At 56.2% G+C, this 19,851-nt stretch overlaps 4 protein-coding genes across 4 annotated transcripts; all 4 read right to left on the bottom strand.

Moving 5' to 3' along the window:
- Nucleotides 1–4,665: 4,665 nt before the first annotated feature.
- LMXM_31_2885 (conserved hypothetical protein) lies at nt 4,666–5,985 on the bottom strand (the record flags this gene model as incomplete). Its single annotated transcript, XM_003878087.1, has 1 exon — nt 4,666–5,985. The coding sequence occupies one exon, from the start codon at nt 5,983–5,985 to the stop codon at nt 4,666–4,668; it is 1,320 nt and encodes a 439-aa protein (XP_003878136.1).
- An 841-nt stretch (nt 5,986–6,826) lies between these two features.
- Nucleotides 6,827–7,702, bottom strand: LMXM_31_2890 (conserved hypothetical protein; the record flags this gene model as incomplete). The annotated part of the gene is made up of 1 exon (XM_003878088.1): nt 6,827–7,702. The coding sequence occupies one exon, from the start codon at nt 7,700–7,702 to the stop codon at nt 6,827–6,829; it is 876 nt and encodes a 291-aa protein (XP_003878137.1).
- Nucleotides 7,703–10,009: 2,307 nt separating this feature from the next.
- Nucleotides 10,010–11,866, bottom strand: LMXM_31_2900 (conserved hypothetical protein; the record flags this gene model as incomplete). Its single annotated transcript, XM_003878089.1, has 1 exon — nt 10,010–11,866. One exon carries the CDS (start codon nt 11,864–11,866, stop codon nt 10,010–10,012), a length of 1,857 nt encoding a protein of 618 aa, XP_003878138.1.
- Nucleotides 11,867–14,400: 2,534 nt separating this feature from the next.
- Nucleotides 14,401–18,423, bottom strand: LMXM_31_2910 (cysteine peptidase, Clan CA, family C19,putative; the record flags this gene model as incomplete). Its single annotated transcript, XM_003878090.1, has 1 exon — nt 14,401–18,423. One exon carries the CDS (start codon nt 18,421–18,423, stop codon nt 14,401–14,403), a length of 4,023 nt encoding a protein of 1,340 aa, XP_003878139.1.
- Between the last annotated feature and the right edge of the window lie 1,428 nt (nt 18,424–19,851).

The raw sequence follows: 19,851 nt of genomic DNA on the forward strand, positions 1-19,851 counted from the left end.
TTCACCAGCGTCGTTTGCCGCGTACTGGGATGCGTCCTGGCAGCCGTCGATTGCGGTCCTCTGACGGTGGCCGTAGTCCAGCGTGAGCGCCGGCAAGGGGGATGGCGTCGGCGCAGCCTCTGCCGGATTCGCTGAAGATCGCTCGTCGGCCTCGTCGTCGGCGTCAAGACTTGTGGAGGTGGAGCTACGGTGATCCAGCCACGGGGACGTCGGGCGCGTCGATGAGGAGGAGTTGCGATCGCAGCTTCGCGGCACCACTGGACCCTCTTCAGGGAAGGAAGAAGCGCACGGGCTCGTGGGTGGACTCGACGCCGCGGCCGCCGCGTCTACCCTGCTCGACGAGCCAGTTCCATGCCCGCTCAGAGACTTGTCCTCTCTGTGATCAGAAGAGGAAAGCATCGCGGCCGTACTCAACATACACCGCTGGCCTCCCACCACAAGGAAGGCAGGAGCAGCAGGAATGCGCAGTCAAATGATAGAGAAGCAGACAACGTCGAGGCAAGACAATCTTTCCCGCCACCGCCACCACCACCAAAAGAAAAAAAATGAAACGACCCGCTCACCAACAAAACGAGCAACACCCAAAAGGGGGAGGGCGCCTTGCACCCGGGAGACAAGCAAAAGGAAAGAACGAAAGAGCGGTGGACGGGGGATGGGGGACGGAAAACAAAGGGAAGAGAGACAATGGAGAATCAACACTTCTCGCGCGCACACGCACAAAGAACAGAAAAAAGAGAGAGACAACGGAAGGCCACACTTTATGCAAGTGAGCAAAATGAGCAAAGATAGATAGATATATAAACGGTCGCACTTGATGTTTGCAGAACCAAGACACTGCCCTGCAGGTGGAAAAATGAGCCCAGAAGACACACCGAGCGAAAGATCAACACGCTACAGTATGTCTCTCAATACACGCACAGAAACACGTACGGAAAAGTGTAAACCAAAGGGGGAAAAGAGGAGGTCACACGAGAAAACAAAAGGAGAAAAACAGAAGAAAAAGTGGCTTTATCGGTTACTGGCGTACTCAGATCAGCTGACATAAAATAGGCTCACCCACCAATGAAGGTGCCCTTCTATTTTTGGTTGTGCGCGTGTACGAGGTGGCGCACACCTGTGTGTGTGTGTGTGTGTGTTTGTGTGTTTGTGTGTGTGTGTGTGTAAATATTAGCGATCTCGTTGCGTTCAACCTTCCTCCCTTCTTCGTTTCGACTTCGTTCACTGTGAGGGCGAGACAAAAAGGAGACAGCGAGTAAAACCACAAGAAAATATATAATATCGACGTGCGAGTCACGACGCAAGTACAAGAAAAAGACAAAAAAAAAAAAACGCCGGCAAATGAGAGGAACACTCCGGCAACAAAACGATCACAGCGAAAGCCTGAGCCGAGGACGGGGGGAGGGGGGTAAGAGAGACAGGGAGAGAGAGAGAGAAAGAGAGACGGCCGCACAAACAAAATCGGAGAAAAGAAACCAAGGTCGCCGAAATCAACCCGACCGCAGATGCACACACACACACACGCAGAGAGAAAGGGAGGGTGCAGAGAGAGGGGAGAGGGGAGGGCGGGGTGCACCTTAGACAGAGGCGACGAAATAGAGAGCGCGAGACACAGAGGCGGCGACAACTCAAATGCGCTGTGATGAGCTCGTGTGTCGCTCCTCTGTGTCTGTGTGTGTGTGTGTGTGATTTTCTTACTTTGTTTAATCGCTCGTGCTCTCTATGTTGGTCGCACGGGCTCACGCTCGCACCGTCTGTAACCTCTAGCTTGTCACTTCCGAGCCGGCCCTCTTCGCACGCTGTCCCGTCTTTTACTTAGCGCAGTTAGCTGTATATCACACGAGTAAGATACACAAAAAGATGGAAGAAACAACAGAGAAGAGAGAAACGAGTCCCCGCAGTCTGCAGCACTGAAAGGGCAAACAATGTAAACTGTAAAGAAAAAACGCACACACAAAATATGGAGGCGGAGCGCTGTCTGCGTGCGTGTGTGTGTGTGTGTGTGTGTGTGTACGTGTGTGTGCCGGTGTCTTCCTTTGTTTTTTTTGTCTCACAGAACGAGATATAACGGAGAAAAACACGCAGCGGCACTGAGAAAAAGAGAGACTACGTGAGGGGCCGTATAGGTGGGCGTGTGGGTGCTGATGCGTTGATGCTTGTGTTTCCGCACTAGCCACTCCAACAGCACACCCACCACGTCGCAATGACCTCTACACTGCTTAGAGCTGAGCTGCCAGTTCTACTCTTTTCGACTCTCCCTTTGTTCTCGCAGCTCTTACAGCCCCCTCTTTTAGTTTTAAGTCGCCTGCGTGGCGGTGGATATACGAAAGCAAACCAGAGGGAGAGCGCACGCACCCACACACATAAACATGAGCAAAAATGAGTACAACACAAATGTGCGCCTGTGCTCACGCCGTCGGTATTCTTTTCGCGTGTGTTCCCCTCCTGCTTCCGCTGAACCCCTCCCTCCCCCTCCCCCTACGTGGTAGGTGCTCGTTCCGCTACGGATGCTTAACTACTTTCCAGCCTGCTGGCACCAAGACACAAGGAAGAACGAACAGTAAAAAAAAACGCCTGGGAAAACAAACTAGAACAGGTGAGCAATGAGTGAAAGATAGCGCTGCATACACGCACGCGAACGAACACACAAACAGGCGGAAGCCGCAGCTACCTCGCTATCTATGTCAATGACGTCGCACGAGAAAGTGGAGAAGGCAACCGGAAGTGAATAACGACGCGCGTGCACGTGATCTGGAGGGTAGCTTGAGAGAGAGTAGAAGGCTGTGGGTGCGCGTCTGCGTCTCTCTTCGTGTGTTTCTGACAGGACGGGAGAGAATCCGTCAAAGGAGGAGGAGTGAACAGAGAGATGATCAGCGAATGGTAGGCAAGACGAGGAAGAGCGGCAGTCGGACAGAGACGAAATTCTGGCTGGATGTGCTTCTGAGGATTCGGAAAGGCAGCAGAAGGGGGTGGATGGGGAGGCCGCAGCGCAGAGACAGAGACAACCAAAGAAAAAAATGAGAGAAAGAGGGAGGGAGCTTAGATCACACAAGACCACGAACCGCCCCCACACGAAAAAAACCTACAAGAAAATGCTAAAGAGGCAAAAAAGAACGGAAGACGTGCCCACCACAGCCGTGGCGTGAAAACAACAGTGAGCCGACGAAGCTCACGTCGGTGGGGTTGGGTTGGTGCGAGACGGCGGGGGAGCGGCAGATTGACCTGAGAACGAAATTAGAAGAGAGCACTGATACAACGATGATACAAAACGATGAAGACAACGAAGCAGAATGAGCAAGTTGAAAAGGAGGCAGCAGCAGCAGTTGAGAGGTAGTAAGTCAAAGAGCAGTGACTCGTGTGTGCGTTTTCGTGTGTGTGTGTGTGTAGTGTCGTCCACGAGAACGACACAAGTGCCGCTCGACAAACACGTCGAGGGGAGGGGGGCCGAAGATAGCGAGACCCCGTGTGTTCTGTGGGCGCCTCTCGACCGTCACTGTATGACGGTGCGGTAGAGACACAGACACAAGCGCAGATATGTTGCCTCTTTTGCTATCTGCGCGAAGAAAAAAAAAATGATGGACACAAAGCGAAAGCAGAAGAAGGGGGCGCTCACAGCAGACAGTCAAACATGCAGCAAGATCAAAGAAGGGGAAGTGTGAATATCAAGACAGAGAACGACGTGGTTTTGTTTCCGTATGCGTATGCGTGTGTGTCTGCGGAGGGGATTTATGCGCGTGTACGAAGGAGTGTGCCTGTATGTGTGCACAGAGCGAGCTTTTTTATTGCTTGTTAAGTAGATTCGTGAGGGGCAGAGGGAGGAGGAGGGGGTGCTTACTTATCCCGCACACTAACTGTGTTTGAGCAGTACGTCCAGGAGGAAAGGGTGTGTGTTTGTGCGCCGTGGTGGAATAGGGGGAGAGGAGGGGAAGGGGGGCAGTGAGCAATGAAAAACCGCCAGAAGGTCGCGGGGAAAGAGAAAGAGAGCATATATATATATATATGTGTGTGTGCAAGTGTAGGTGTGCAAGGTAACAAAAAGCACGCGTCGCTTGTGGAAGGCATGCGACCGGCTGAGGATGCAAGCTCCACTCGGAAGGGTAGGAGGGATGGCACAACTGTGCAAACGCACGCACACACACACAGAGGGCGTGGCAAGCACCTGCCCCCTTTGCAAGACGCAGTCTCTGTTATTCTTATTTTCGTTTCGATGGCGCCTCGTTCGCCTCCCCTGCCAGCACGAGCTTCCGCTCTCCTTTAGAGATGGAAGCGGGCGCGAGGAGGACCACCCTCTGATGCCTCGTGCGAGAGTGCGACTCTGCTACCAAACGTGCTCTCGTCCTCACTTGCCGTGGAACAGCTCCGCACCTCACCGTAGTGTCTTGTCACACACCCACACCCACACACACACGTGGCTGCGAGCACATGTGCATGTGTGCCTGCCTGCTCAAAGGAGGCGAATGGCGAAAAAAAGGACATCGAGGCTCACACGGGCAGGAGCAGAAAAAGGGCCAGAAACAGAACCAGATCATCCTCAAAAGGTATCGCTGGGGCTGTGTAGCTGCTCATGTACCCAGCACCACAAGTCACGCAAGTGTCGCCAAGAAAAACAGTGCACGTACGACCTGCAAGAGAAGACCTGGAGTGTGGCCAGCTCCTGTCCCGCTGTGTTCACACCTCGCTACAATAGGGACACCTGGGGCCCATCGCCAGGTTCGTACCGCTGCCGCCGCCGTGCTCGGCGCGGGCATCCAAAGTCGCGGTACCGGTGACCTCTGTTGAGGGACGATAGATGACCGCCATGCATGAAGGGCACAACCAGCCCAGGAAGGAGGCGTGCTCGCCGCCCTTTGCCCCAGAGGGGGCGGCGGTATCGGCTTTTTCTGTCGTCACTTTCTTGAAATCAGCCGTTGAGTCCTCTGCCAACGCAGCATCCACTGCGCGACGTTTTCGCAGAGGCGCCTGCGGCAGCATAGTAGGGCACACGATGTACTGAGAAGCAATCCGATCCCGCCTCTGACGGGCCCGGCTGCCGATGAGCGAGACGGCAGCACTCGCACCATCCAGCAGGTGGCCGAGGTCATGCAAGCTGAACCGGCCAGCGCAGAAGCCACCAAGGCTGGAGGCTAGCGCCACGAGGCGGTTCTCTGTCGAGTCGGTCTGCAGCACAGCTTCGCCGAAGCACGACACAGTCACGCCCATCTTGCTCGCTGTCACAGCTGCCATGGCGAGAGCGCACTCCGCACTGTACGGCGGCACGGCAGCTGTCTTCGCGTCGCTGAACACAAGAACGCTTCCAGCACTACGTGGCGGAGGTGCAGAATTCACGGCATCACTGCTAGTGGAGTCCCCGGCAGCCGCTTCGCCAGGAGCCTCTCCGGCCTCGCCGTCTGCCTCATCCCTATTCGCCCCCCGAAAAGCGCTGCTGGGGTGCGCGCGCAGATAGCAAAGCGAGGCCAGTAGTGCCCCCGCCAGAGAGCTCCACATGTTCGCCGCATCGGAAGACGGCGACGCAGATCCCGAGGGTGCAGTGGGGGCCTCCCTGAACCCCTTCACGGAAGATGCGTCCGCCTTTGCACCAGCGGTTGGCACGGTGCTGTTGTGCTCCTGTGCTGCCCGCAATACGGCTTGCTGAAGAATTTGCGGCGAGCGCAAACGAAAGAGCTGCGCAAAGGCGACAGTCCTCTCTGCGGCGTCGCCCCCGCCGTCCTCTTCGGGTGAGAACACCGACCCTGTCGCATCTGACAAGACGGGGTAGGTGGCCCCAACTCGATCCAAGGCGTGGTTGCGGTCTGGCACGGCCGAGGAGTAGACGTATTTGGCGCCTCTGTGCGGGTCCGAAAAGAAGACGGCGATTGATGGAATAAAGTCAGGTGCGCCGGCGCGCACGCTGCACTGCAGCGCATGCACACACCGCAGCGCGTTGCCGACCAGATCGTCCGTGTAGTGGCCGTTGCTGGAGTGGAGAATGCACACGTACGAGGATGGCATGGCGGCGCAGCGGCACAAACAAAAAACACACACGTGCGGAAGTGGAGAGAAGATGCGCCCTTCAACAGTAAATAAAGTAACACTTGCGGGTGTGACACAAGTGAAGGCCACGGTCCAGTGGATGTCAAACTCCCCCAGTGCGTGTGTGTTTTGAAGAGGTGTCTACAGGCGCTTGTGTCGACCCCGTGCATCCATGTTGCTCACCAAGGCTAGCGATGGAGGGGCCCGGGAGGTGCGGAGAAAGCGAAAGAGGCACACGAACACACACACGCGCACGGTCGTGGGCATTCACGCGTGAATGAGAACGAGTCGGGGAGGTGAAGACGGACGTGATGCGGCGAAGGGAAGATGGAAGGGGAAAAAAGGAAAATACACATCGGAGAAGAGGAAAGCGGACCCCCTCCCCACCACCACCCACACCTCCCCACGGTTGCGTGTCGTCACTGCCTGAATGCCCTCTCCACGTCGCCGATAATGCCTTCCTTTGCTGGTGTTGTTGTTTAGATACCGTCTTTGTTACTTCCGAGGTCTGATCTGTGGACTCGTCACGCAGACACCAACACATACATGTACGCCGTAAAGGGAAAATAAAATGGCAAGCATAGCAACAAGACCACGATGAGCGTGTCGGGAGACGACGAGTAGAGGAAAGCGGGGATAGAGAAGTAAGCCGTCGTAGCGATAGATGATGACGATGAGAGCCGTAGAGCAAGAGCGCGAGTAACAGGACAGAAGCGAGACGACAGCACGAAAACAAAAACAAAAGGAAAAGTGTGGGCCTCGTGGAGAAAAGGGGGATGCAGAGGGTGGGAGAGGCCTGTGCCGTGCTCAGCACCCTCGCTCACCGCAGGTCGCTTATCCGCTCGCGAAGAGCCTGCTTCCCCTTGAGGATCATCTTCTCGCGAAGGTCGTCCAGGGGGCAGATGGAGTCGTACTCGCGAACCGCCTCGTCGAACATTGCCGTGTCCTCGCCTTGGATCGCTGCAATCACGTCTGTCATAAACATGTGCTCGCGTGTGTTCATGTTGAACTGGGTGTCCAGCTCCTGGTACTCCTGAAAGCGCTCCTCGAGCAGGTCTACATCCTCCATGAGACTCTCCGGCGTCATGAGGGCCAGCATGCACAAGAGAGTTGTAAAGAACAGCTTGCGTGCGTTGCCGCGCGCCACACGGTCCTCCAGCGCCTCGCGGGCAAGATGGTCGTAGATCTGCTGCGCCCCGGCGTAGTCGCCAGACCGTGCCTTCATGTCCGCCATCTTGAGCACAATCTCCGCGGCCGTCACCTTCGCACCTTGATTGCGGAAGTAGCGCACGGCCTGCTGCAGCCACCGCATCGCCTCCTCGCCCACGGTTATGTCGCCCAGCACAGCGCACACCTTGGCTGCGTTTGTGTACTTCTGCGCCTTGTCATACATGTCCACCACGTCCCTGAGCAGTGCTGCTGCCGACTTTGCATCGCCGGCTTTGACGTACGCCTTTGCTGCCTCCTCCATCTCCACCGCCTGGTCACTCTCGTTCTTGTTCTTGAGGGACATTTCAGAGGCGCGCTTGTACGCCTGGGCGACCTTCGCAAAATTACCAGCGGCCTTATACTGGGTGGCAGCCTGCAGGAACGTGTCATGCGCCTCATCAACTTTCGTGTCGCTCGACGAGAACCACGAGCGCTTCTTCAGCTGCTTCTCCGCCTCCGCCATCAACACATCACCGCGCTCCTCCATCTTGCCGGCTGTGCCTTATAGTCTTGACGGTGTCTTGTGAGACTGTGAGCGAATGGGGACGTGCTATGCCCAGCAAGTTGCAAAGAGTGACGTGTGTGTGTGTGGTTGAGCGTGTGGATGTGCGAACCCGGTGTGCGTCACAGAATGTCCCACGTACATATAAATTATAAACAACTCAGATACATCGTTTGGGGTAGCGTGTCAACCCCAGAGAGACCGAGATGAGCGATGACCATGTTGACCACGGCGCAGCGCAAGGCACGATTTGCCGCGAATATCCGGGGCAGATTCAGCGTGCGTATGCATACATCAACAAAGAAAAAGAGAAGATAACGAGGTATCCAGAGTCGATCCGCAGACACGAACAAAAACCCCGGGCCATTCACAGCAGCAGCGCTTGACCATACATGCAACAGAGACGGCGGGTGGCGATTTCAAAGAACGACCATGCACACAAGCCAGTCATCGCACCACTGCTGCCTGATCCAACCGTTATATCACACACGACGCCGCATGTGCGTGTGTGTGGGTGTGCTGCCGTCGAACTGGAGACTTGTCACTCACACAAACGGAGCACAAATGGATGTGCATTGAGGAGACTCCATACGTCTCTCGCACACCGTCTTTCCGCACGCACACCTCGATAGCCCTGATTATCTCACCCACAGCGGCTAGCAGGACAAGCGCCAAGGGCGTGGTCAAGAAGCCGGGGAGTACATGCACAGGGGAACCGCAGAAGGTGAAGGCGGCAGTTCCTTTGCCAGCAAGGGAAGGAAGTCCCAAGGAGCCGATTCGGTTTGCAGCACATGGGTGCCGTTCGCCCTCTTTGTTGTGTTGTGTTTTGTGCGTGTGTGTGTGTGTTACGTTGACAAGAGCAAACTGCATACATACGAAAGAGAACGAAACCGAGAGAGAGAAACAAATACACGAGAGACGGAAAGGAAGAGAAAGACCCCCGGGGAATGGGGGGAGGAGGAGGAGGCGGTGGAGGCGGAGAACAGGGATGGGGCATGAACTATACATGATATATATAGGTGTGTGTGTGTGTGGCACTCAGTTAACATACGGCTGCGAGCCATTTGCGTCCCCAGAGAAAAGTGAGGAGGGGAAAACAACGAAGAAAATCAGGCAACAGAAACGACCGTGGGCCAAGGACGATAATGCAAAACCGAACGTGGCAGATAGAGAGGTGGAGAAGAGGAAAGGAACAACAGCGGTCTGTGTGAGCCTGTGTGTGGATGACGCGGCGGCGGGGGGGGACAGTGGTGGTAGTGGTGGTGGCTATGGATGAGGAGAAGCAGAGTGAAAACAAAAAAAAAACGAACACTCCCCAAACCAACCGATACTCACCCGAAGCCACCGCCAGACGTTTTCTGTAGCGGCAGAGAAACGCTCACAGACAACCACAGAACTGCTTTGTAGCCGCTGTTGCCGTCTTGCCCGTTTGTTCGCCTGCTTTGTTGTGATACAAACACCCACAGAAAATGAAGTCGAGAGATGCACGCGAGTCAAACGCAGAAGAAAATGTTTCAAACAAAAAAAAAACAGAAAGAGAGAGCAACAGAGACAGCACCCATGCAAAAACCCGTCCACGCACACACATATATATAAGAAACGATTTCCTACATGAAGTCTATCCCTTGCAGCGTTACGTGTATGGGCATGGGTATTGCAGTTTCTCTCCTCACTCTCGCTTGACGCAGCTCTCCCTCTCAAAGCTCCTCCGTTTCTTGTTTTGTTTTTTTTGTGCTGCGTACCGTCTCCATTTTATTTCACTGTCTGTGTGTGTGTGTGTGTGTGTGCTGACGCGGATCCTCTCTTCCCTTCAGTGTTGCGTGTGTGCATCACGTGACGGGTGTGGCATTAAGTGTGACCATGTGCGCTTGCATGTGTATGTTTGTGTCGCTGAGTGACACGGACTATCATTGCGTTCTCCCCCCTCTCCCACACCTGCTTGCCGCCCCCGCATGCCTCACCACTTTCAAACCTCCTTTTGAAGCGTTCAACTGTGGACCTCTACATAACATGATAAAGAAATGGAAAGCGCTCAGAGGTGGTACTGGCAGACGTGAAACGAGCTGTGGTGCGCGCAAGAAAGAGAAGCAAGAAGCGGTGCGCAGAGCTACCGCGTCCATCGCCGGGTACAGTGTGTGTGGGTGTGTGGGTGTTTCGTTGGGCACTTTGCCTCCGGCGCCAAGACCTCACCTGCACACGCACACCAGGGCGGTGTTACGCTCTTGCTCCCCAGCATATCCATCTCTCTGCTTTCACCTGGCTGTGACTGCCGTGTTGCTGACATGCGGTCACCTACTTGGCCTTCTGACCTGCGTCCTTCTTCTTGCGCTGGTTGCGCTCTTCACGCTCACGCATCGTCGCCAGGCGGATCTCCATCTGCTTACGGATCTCCTCGTGCGAGACGATGTGATCGTCATCCTGATCAGCGTAGAGGCTGTTGTCGCGATCTGTCGTCCCGCCAGCCAGACTGGCGCTGGGCAGCTCCATCATGCGCACAAGATTCCGTGCCGATACGGCGCTATGGGGTGTCTGAGGGGCAATCGGCATTATGGGGCTCTCCTCCACCTCCCAGTCTTCTACCATCTGCAGAGTTTCGCCGTGTGGGGAGTCTGTCGTGTTGGCAGTCAATGCGTTGTCTTCCTCTTCCAAATTCTGCACAGTCTCCTTCGGAGACGGAGGATCTCGGGTGAAGCGCAAAGACGACGTCACCGAGGTGCGCGAGTTCGTGGAAAATTGGTGGTGGCGCTGAAAAGCAATCAAGATGTGCGTGGCCCGCTCCTCAATAGTGCCGAGGAACTGCTTCATGTTGGCCTCTGTGCACCTCTCCTCACCTTCCACAGCGCCACCAGCCATTTGTGGGCACCCGATATGCGCATACACATCCTCAGCCGTGGCTGCGGTACGCTGCACAGCGTCGCGCAGCTGCATAGTGGCGGAGTTCATCTCATCTAGCTTGGACTCGGTGCCTGCCAGCTCCTCCTCGAGTCCCTTGATGAGAGCGCGGTGCTGACGCTCGCTGTCGTCCTCCTCGCTCAGAAGACGCTGCAGGTCTCGGATGCTATCCTTCAGCTCCTCCTTCTTGGCAGACAGCTCGTTGACGTACTTGTACATGGAGAAGTTCAGGTCGCCGGTGTGCAAGTACTTAGCGCGCAACTCGTCGATATCGTCTGTCTGCAGGTCGTCCTTGATCTGAGCAAGAATGCTCGTTATGGTGGCAGACTCTCTCTCCACACACAGCAATGTGTGTGTGTCGTCCTCGTCGTCTTCCCCACCCGTCGTAGAGGCCGGCTCTTCGCCGTTGCCGGACACCGATGCCCCAATCGCTCGCCGGGAAGTGTCCGCTTCTTCCTGAGTGCGGGCGGATTTCGTGTCGCCCATGCGCTCGTCAAACTCGTACTCGCGCGCCTCCAGCTCGAGCTGCATCTCCGTCTGCTCATCGCGCATGGCCTTGATGTCCATCATGGCGGTATCCAGGTCGCGCAGCTGATTGGTGTAGGCCTGGCGCTGCTCGGCCAGCGCGGCGCGCAACCGCTCCACCTCGCGCAGCTGCGCGTCGCGATCGTCCATATCCCTGTTGGACTTCTCAATGTGTTCGGCCATGAGGCGTTTCTTCGTCTTTAAATCGTCCTCCATGCGCTTGTGGACCCGCAGGAACACGCGACGTTCCTCTCGAATGACGTCGATGCGGTCGCGCAGCTCTTTGTTATACGACAGGGCATCGTTGAACTGACCTAACGTTTGATCCAGCCGGCTCTCCAGAATGTCGACCTGGCGCTGCACCGCCGCTGCCTGTTCCTTGTCTACATTGACGCCGCCATTCATCTTTCGGCTGTGGAGGAGATCGATGCGGGCCAGCTGGTACCGCTTCGTCAGATCATTCTTGCGCATCTTCTCAAATTGGTAGCGGCGCTCCAGCCCGTCAACATCGCTCTGCAACGACGCCAGTTTATCTGCCTTGACGTAGTCGTAATGCGTGCCAGAGAGAGCACTGATCTCCTTCTTTATTTGGTCATTCTCTTCGGTTATACGCAGGATCTGTTCTTCCTGACGCGCACCCTGGTCCTGTGCACCGAGGATGCCATCCGCTATCTGCGACCGGCGCAGAGTGTCGGACACTGCGTCCTTCTTTTTGGCAGCCACCACTGACATGACCAAGTCCGCCAATGTACGTCAGGATAGTCCTGTCGAACAACGAAATTGAGGGAGGAAGAGGGAGCGGCGGCGAGAGGTACAATGCCTCCGCAAGGGTGTCGCGTTTCGCTAGATCTGAGGATGGCGTGGTCTGTTCTGCGCTGCCCTCCGCCTTCACGACGTTGAAAGAGAATGCGAAGTGCAGGACGCAGATGTGAGAGGCTGAGAGAGGGGAAGAGGGGAAGGGGGGAAGGGGACCGCGGTGCCGAAGAAGAGCATGAGAGAGGGACAAAATATTAAAAAAAGTCAGACAATTGGGCCGAGCGGCAGAAAAGGGCAACCCGGAGCAGTGAACTCAGCGAAGTGCAAGCGGAGCGGCGAAAAACACGCCTGGCCGTCCTGACTTTGTTGATTTGTGGCGTTCATGGCAGTCGCACGGAAACGGGTGCGCGCGCAATGGGGTGGAAGGCGCACGTTTGTGTGTGTGTGAAGAGGGGAGGGGGCGTTGGGGATGAGGAAGAGAAAGAAAATAAGAAAGGAAGACGAGAATGCAGTAAAGCGAAAAGACACGTACAGTGTGGTCGTATGTGCACAGTGCAAACCATGTGTGGAACAGAGGGCTGCAGACGCAGAGAGAGGTCACGATGCTCCACATGTTCCTCTCTACTGTTGCAAGAGTTTCCTAGTCCCTTCCCAGCTGATGTCATCACCTAGGAAGTGCAGCAAAAAGAAAGCTATCCCACTCGGAAACAGAAGCACAACGCTGCGAGTTCGAGCTTATTACTCGAAGGCCCTCACCGCAGCGTCATAACGAATGACAGAACGCTCTCTTTTGTTTTGCTTTTCCTTGTTTCTCTCCGCGAAGAGGGAGTAAGAAACAGCGTACATACAACATGCCAATACACATAACGACGCGCACCTTCATTCGTGTTTTTTTTCGTATTCCCTTTGCCGGATCATTGAATGCCTCTCGCAGCGCCTTGCATGGCCACGTCAGCACCTCTGTGTGGGACCGTGCTTCTCGCTTCCACACCCCACCCTCATCTTCTTGAACCGAATACAGGTGAGAGGGCGAATAAAACAATGAGGGCGCATTTTTTTTTTCGGAGGGGAGGGAGGGAGAGAGAGAGAGGGGGATATGTATTCGCCTTCGCTCGATGGCGAGGGGGAGGAGCTTGCATGCGCGTGTGCTGTAAGAAAGTGCCCTCTTACTTTTCCAAGTGCTCTCTTTAAGTATCGATAAAGGCAGTCTTTTTCGAAATAGGAAGCGAGAGAGACCCAAAGGAAGGGGAAGGGGGGGAATAAACAAACCAAAAGGGAGCAGCGGGCGAGGGGAGAGGGAAGAAGGGAGTCCGGGGAGAAGACGCACGCAGGAGCAAAGACGAGGGGTAGAGGCAGCCGGGCTTGGGAGCGAGAAAAACAAAACTCAAAATGCGCACGTGCCAGCCCCCGGGAAGTAACACAGGGGAGCAAATGGAAGAGAAGCGACCGGCATCAACAGGGAGACTGCAGCAGCGGCAGCATCACAGGAAGTGCGCGAAAGAGAACCAAGGGAATGAAAGAGACCGCGTTAGTGCAGCTCATCATCCCTCATTCTCGCACCAAGGTCAGCGATCAGCCATCAACCGCCCCGGCACGGTGCGCTCCAGCAGATAAAAAGGTCCTGTGCCCCCACCCCACCCTCCCTGCCGTCTTTGACACGCCACGACGACTCATCTGAAGAATAAATCAGTGAGAGGGCGAGTAGAAAGAGTAGCATCGAGAAAGGAAGAGAACATGAGCAAGCACCAGTCGCAAACGTCCGCGGTTGCTGCATCTCAGTCACACACGCGCGTCTCACCCGCTCATCACAAAGTCCCATCGTCCATTCCGACCCTCTACCCTCTTCCTTTCTGCCTTCTCCCATCGCACGTGTTTTTCATGCAACAACGAAAGAAGCCCCAAAGCAGAAGCGCACTCCTCACATCACATACAACACCCCACAAGAAAGGACAACATAATAAAAAAGCGGCATTTACCATAGACGACACGCCACAACGAGAGAGAAAGCAGGCAGGTGAGTCACTTCACCCCTTTGCGCCACAGCCCCACTCACGCTCCCACAACTACAGACACGCACATGCAGTGGTAAAAGCAGGGTCCTCCCCCTCCCTCCGTCTCATGGTATCCTTCTCCTCTCCACAACGTGCTCTCAATGAGGGAGGAGAGGGCAGTGTGAGGGAGACAGGGCGGGGAGGGGCTGAGCGAAAGGCTGTGAAGTAATAAAAGATGGCCACCTCACAGATGTCTGGCGCATTTCACAGATCCTCCTCGTAGAGTTGAGCTATCGAGACTTTATAGACCCGCATCTGTGTGTGCGCGCGCGGGACAGAGACACACATAAAAGAACACACGGACGGTTTGCCCCTTCCTTTTTCTATCCTCGCTCTGCATACGAGTCCCTCGCCCGCTGCTGCGTGAAATTGTGCCCTCCCCCTCTCCCCCGTCCTTTCCTTACCACTCTGCCTCCTCCCCCCGCCCCTTCAGTAGAGACTGGAAGAGGCAGGGCAGCATTATCCTGAGCTTGGCGTAGCCTCAACGCGCTCAAAGCACAAAATGTACGCCCCGTGCGGCGCTGGGGCGTCGCAGCTATCGATCGTCGCGTGTGTGTCGTTGTAGTATACCCATTTCCTCACGGAATCGTTGAAGGCGGCCGCAGTGTAATGTCCAAAGCTGAGCGACCCAGTGTGGTACACCACACCGCGCAGGCGGTACTTCGTGCCCTCCGCCTGAAGTCCAGAGGCCTCTGGGTCCAGGTACGGCGCAAAGTCGAGCTCGCTGGGGAACTGCACTGTGGTGTTCTTCTTGTCGGCGCTGTACGTGTGCATCTTAAAGCGCTTAAAGGACACAATGAGGCACGGGGGCAGACGGAAGAGGGTGCGGTGCACCTTCGTCTCCCGGAACTCCTTGCACCGACTGCAGAACCACGCATCCTCGCCCCGCAGCAGGTCCGGCTGCATAGAGTGCGACAAGCACTCGTGCAGCGAGCATTTTACCTCCGGGGTGATGTCGCTACCTACGCCGCGGAGTCCAAAGGCGTCTGACCTCCATCCGCCGGTGACGAGCTGATACTTGCCAGAGTCGTACTGGATGCACACGACAATGGTGATCGTCACCGCCGTGGAAGCAGGCACCTTTTCACAGGCCTCGCTCCCTGTCGCGTCTGTGGTGATGTCGCCACCCGTGGATGTGGCTTTTGTGATCCTGGCGGTTGTGGCTTTGCGGAGAATGCGCTGAGTTATCTTGATGTCCCGCTCGATGGATGCAGCCGCTGCGCCGGCGTCGTTTGCAGACGCCAGGTTTTCTTTGCCTTCATCCTTGTAAGATGGAGGCATGACGTACCCTACCCCTCCGCCTAGAGCCTCTGTGGCACTGAAGAGCGCTACATCATCCGTCTCGTCCTCTGGAACGCGTTGCAGCAGTGCTGCCACCACCTCTAAAGAGCGCGGTCGGATGTGCTCCGCGTAGGCGCTCATGCAGTCATGGGGTTCGCTGGCAGAAACGAGCTCCTCCGCGTCAGCGATATCTGCAGCCGCTGGCTGCGGGTGCTCCGCACCGTAAGACGCCGGAAACTCGTCAATCCAAACCGGGGTGCCCATTATGACAGTCGTGGAGGGAAGAGGCGCGTCCTTGATAAAGTACCACACACGTGCCCCAGGCGTCCCTGGGGCGCCCACTGTAGTCGATGGCGGCACAGGTGCCGCGCTCAGCTCTGCGCTCGCCAGGTAGCACCGTGCCCAAGCAAACACGCGACCGTGATCAGGAATGTCCATTACGCGCACGTCCACCTGCAGACGCGCTGCCAAACTCCTTGCCCTCTGCTCCTCCTCCTCCGCAGTCATCTCTGCAGAGCCCTCGAGAAAAAACCCTAGCACCTCGCTGCTAGCACTGGCATTGCTCAGCAGCAGCTGCTGAAGCGCCTCCTCCACCTCCTCCTCGCGCACCGTGTTGTCGGGCTGCACCAGCACGTGAACCTTCAGCGTCAGCAGCGCGTGCGCACGGGCCGTGCCCCCCTTCACAGGTCGAAACACCGGTGCTATAAAGCCGCTGTGTGAAGCGGGCTGCGCTGCGTCGTCAGGCTTGCTTAGCTCCACCATAACATCCACGCTCATGGCACGTCGTTGCGGCGGGTCTTTGATGCTGACGGAGAGCGTGACGTTGTTGTCGAAGACGGTGCTGCGTTCCCCACACGTGAGGCACGTGAAGACGGTCTTTGACTGGTGAAAGAAGAGGGGCGGTATGAACGACCTGTTGTTCTCCAAGAAGTTGTTCCAGAAGATGGTGGAGAGCTCCTGCGTCGCGATCGCCTTGTCGCTGTCTTCGCGCTGTCGGTAGCATCGCTCCGAGAGGAGATTGATCTCCTCACTCAGATGGTCCAGGAGCACTTCTATGAACTCATTCGCATCTTGCTGCTGGTAGCCAGAAAACCGCTTCACTCTCATACCAATCTGCTCCTTAAGTTCACGGGTCTCTGCGAAGGAGTGCTGCCCAGACCACATCGTCGTCAGAAGCCTAATGAGCAGCGGAGTTATCACCGCCTGTGAAAAGTGCGAAACAGGAAGCGTCAAAAGCTTCGTGCGAAAGGAGGTGAGGTTCGACAAGCACTGAAGGGCACTGTTCATGTAGCACGTGTTGCCGACATTGGTCAGGCCGCACACACCGCATTGGTGTGCCGCCACCTCCATTGTGCCTGTAATTTCGCCCCCGCGGTCGTCGCCGTTTGTGTTGTTCAGCGTCAGCACCATGGACAGGAGCACCTTCCCGCTCGTCTGCAGCCTCCACTCCTCCATGCTCTCCGGCATATACTGCTCCATACGTCGCCGCAGCTGCTGCAATATCTCCTGCACGGTCAGGTCCATCCCATTCCCCTTTTCTGCAATCGCGAACGGCCCTGTTTTCATGGAAAGCATGTAGAGGCCTTTGCACCAGATGCACACCGTGTCGGTTCCGTTGATTGCCGCAAACCACACCCTGGCTGCCTTGTCCGACATCATACCCTCCTCCTCGCTCATCACGCCCCAGGCAAGGTGGCACACCTCGCGCATGTCGCTATGCAGGAGTGCCTCCTCCACTGGCACCTCTACGCTGTACTTGTCAAGCGTTCCGTCCGACTCGTTCCCCTCCCACCACTCAAATGTCGTGAACACGGTCAGCGGAAGTGGCTTCCACATGAGGAGACAGCGCTCTCGCAGAGGAAAGGCTCCATACATGACGTACTTGGGGCCGGAGCCAAAGAAGTCAAAGAAGGAATTGTACAGAGTCTCTGGAATCACCTGGTATCGCTCTGAGTCTAGAGAAAGCCAGTGCCGGCGCGGGTCGTGCGGCGAGACCGTCATGAGCGCGAACGTGTCGATCGGGCCTGGAAAAGGTGGGTGTGGTCCGGGTGAGGCCAAGCAGTGCTGCTCCTTCGCTTGCGTGGACCACCTCAGCAGCTGCTCAATCCACGCCGTCGGCACCACAACGCCGCGCGGAAGAGCTTCCTTGTTCTGCATCAAGCTCCGCTGCTGACAAGCAAAGTACAAGCAGTAAAAGAACAGCTCCAGGTTGAGGCGCGAGGCGTCCTCTTCCTCCCCCCACAAAAACGGCTCCACCTCTGTTGGGTTGCGAGAGCGCTGCTGGTAGGCTGGGAAGAAGCTGCACACCCACGCATCAGCAGTGCTCTGGAGAATGGAGCAGAGGTCCTCCTTGCAGTCGATAGGGGTCGTATCGTCGCTGTACTTGTTGCGCAGCGCGTGTGGCACGTGTGCTCCCTGCGTCAAGTGTTCCTCCATGAGACGGCGGCTCATCTCGCTGATCTCCTTTACATGGGCGAAACTGCGCAAAGAGTAGCGACTGAAGTGGTGGCTGCCACCCGGGCCATGGCACCCGCCGTCATTCATCACCTCCGAAACAATGCTCTGCAAACCCGAGACAAAGGCAACGGACAGCTCGCGCGGCGTCACGCACAACCCACGCGCTGCTTCCTCATTCTCGCAGGACGGAAGAGGCGGTGTCGCGAAAGCAGAAATGTCCGCTACGCTTTCTTGGATCAAGTCACGCAGCACAGCGCTTGCGATACCGAACCAAGCAACGCTGAACTCCTCCGTTGCGGCCGGAACACCCCCGGCGTTGACGCTGTCTAAGTGGACTGCGATGGCCGAATGTGAGCGCTTTAGCCATGTGATGCTGCCGTCGAACCCGCGAAGGCCCTCCAAGATGTTGCCCACAAGCACCTGAATATAAGCCTGGAGTCGATCGAGCGGAGGCTGCGGCTGCGCCACCACGGGAGCATTCTCCTCGTCGTCCGTTGCAGCCGTAGAAGCAGCGGTGTATTCATGCGCTGCCGTAGTCGTGCCATTCCAAGTTATGGTTCTCGGCTTGCCGGTGGGCATGCACGCTTCTTCGTTGGCCTGTGACACTGTCGAGTCTTCTTCTGCAGAAGCGAAGCTCTCACGGGTAGTGGCGGTAAACGAAGACCCTTCAATGCTGTGGTTTCTTTCCTTTAGCTCCATCTCCTCCATAGCGTCCCCAGACCTCAGGGCGCCGTCAGAGCTCATGGCGTCGCAATCGTCGTCCTGAGAGTGACCACGTGCAATTGGGTATGTAGTTGCCCGAGTTGAAGAGAAGTGTGTCTCGTGCGAGAAGCGAAAGGAGAATCGGACGGGACAGCTGAAAACAACAACAGAACGGGTGACCCCGGTAAACACGCTTCAAATCACCCTGTGTCGCGTTTTGGGCAAGGGGGCCCTCCTTCGGGGTCCCCACAGCCGACTTGTGGGTTTATGGGCTCTCGTGTGAGGACGGGCCGTAGAGTGGGGGACCCTTTGCCGTTCGTCTTTTCTTTTGATAATGAGGGGCGCCCCTGGTCCGCTGAAACTCCCCTGTCGGTGCGTTCCTTTACTTGCACGTGTTGGGGAGGGAGAGGAGGGGAAGGGAGGGGGGCTTTCGGTTCGCGAACCCAAAGTTTACGTCGTGTGCGTGCTCGTGTGTACGGTGAACAATGTCACTGTAGAAGACGAGGAGTGTAACAAGGAAGTCACGCAGAAAGGAAAATGGAACACAAAATGGGCAGTCAGAAAGGGTGAGTCGAGCTGCGATGGAGCTTGTGCGAACACCGCTCGTCAATCACTACCAGACCGGGGGAATACACAAAAATAAGTAGCTCGGAGCAGAGGCGTTAGGGCGACTCCAAGGATTGAGTGGGAAGAGGAGTAAAAATAATGAAGCCACGCCCTCTCGTGAATGTGAGGCTCCCGTTTGTCGGCGCTGCTATGAGTGTGGCACTAGAAGAGAGACAAAGCACAAGTCGCACACGACACCGTCGACAGACGGAACCCAAAGAAAGAGAAGCAGATACAAATGGAACAGGAATGACAACAATAGCGAGCAGGGGTGGGTCTCCGCATCACTGGATGCGGTTATTCGTAGCAGCGACTGCGCTCTTACGCGCCCTCGTCGGATCGGACCAGAGCAGTTGCGACTTTCCTTTTGCACATGGCTGCCAAGAGAAGTGAGCAGGAGTAAAGAGGGGCACCCGCACGCCCACACACATCGAGTGCACACCGCGTTGCTTGCTAGCCGAAATGCCTCGCAATCCACGATCAGTGCTTTCATCCTGGTCTGGCTCTTCACCATCTCGCGTTCCTTGCTGTTCGATTTTTCCATATATCAGGATGACTCCTTCACCACGACCAAAAAGAAGAGCTACACGCCTGCCAACAGCCAGACACTTTGGTACCCGCACCCTCGCCCATCAGCTGGCGCGAAGATACAACAAAGCAAAGACATTGCCCAGTGCTGCTCTTCTGTCGGCATTTGTCGCATAGCGATGACCCATGGATGCACCTCGAAAGACTATACGGAGTCGCGAAACCTCGCACGTACCCGAGTCGCAACCGCCCACATCTGCCCCTCTTCCCTAAGAGCGCACACGCTAGCAGACGCGCAATAAAGCAAAGATGAAAGAAAGCATTCACAGGGAACTT

Source organism: Leishmania mexicana, chromosome 31 (assembly GCF_000234665.1).
Source record: "Leishmania mexicana MHOM/GT/2001/U1103 complete genome, chromosome 31".
Lineage (NCBI taxonomy): Eukaryota > Euglenozoa > Kinetoplastea > Trypanosomatida > Trypanosomatidae > Leishmania > Leishmania mexicana.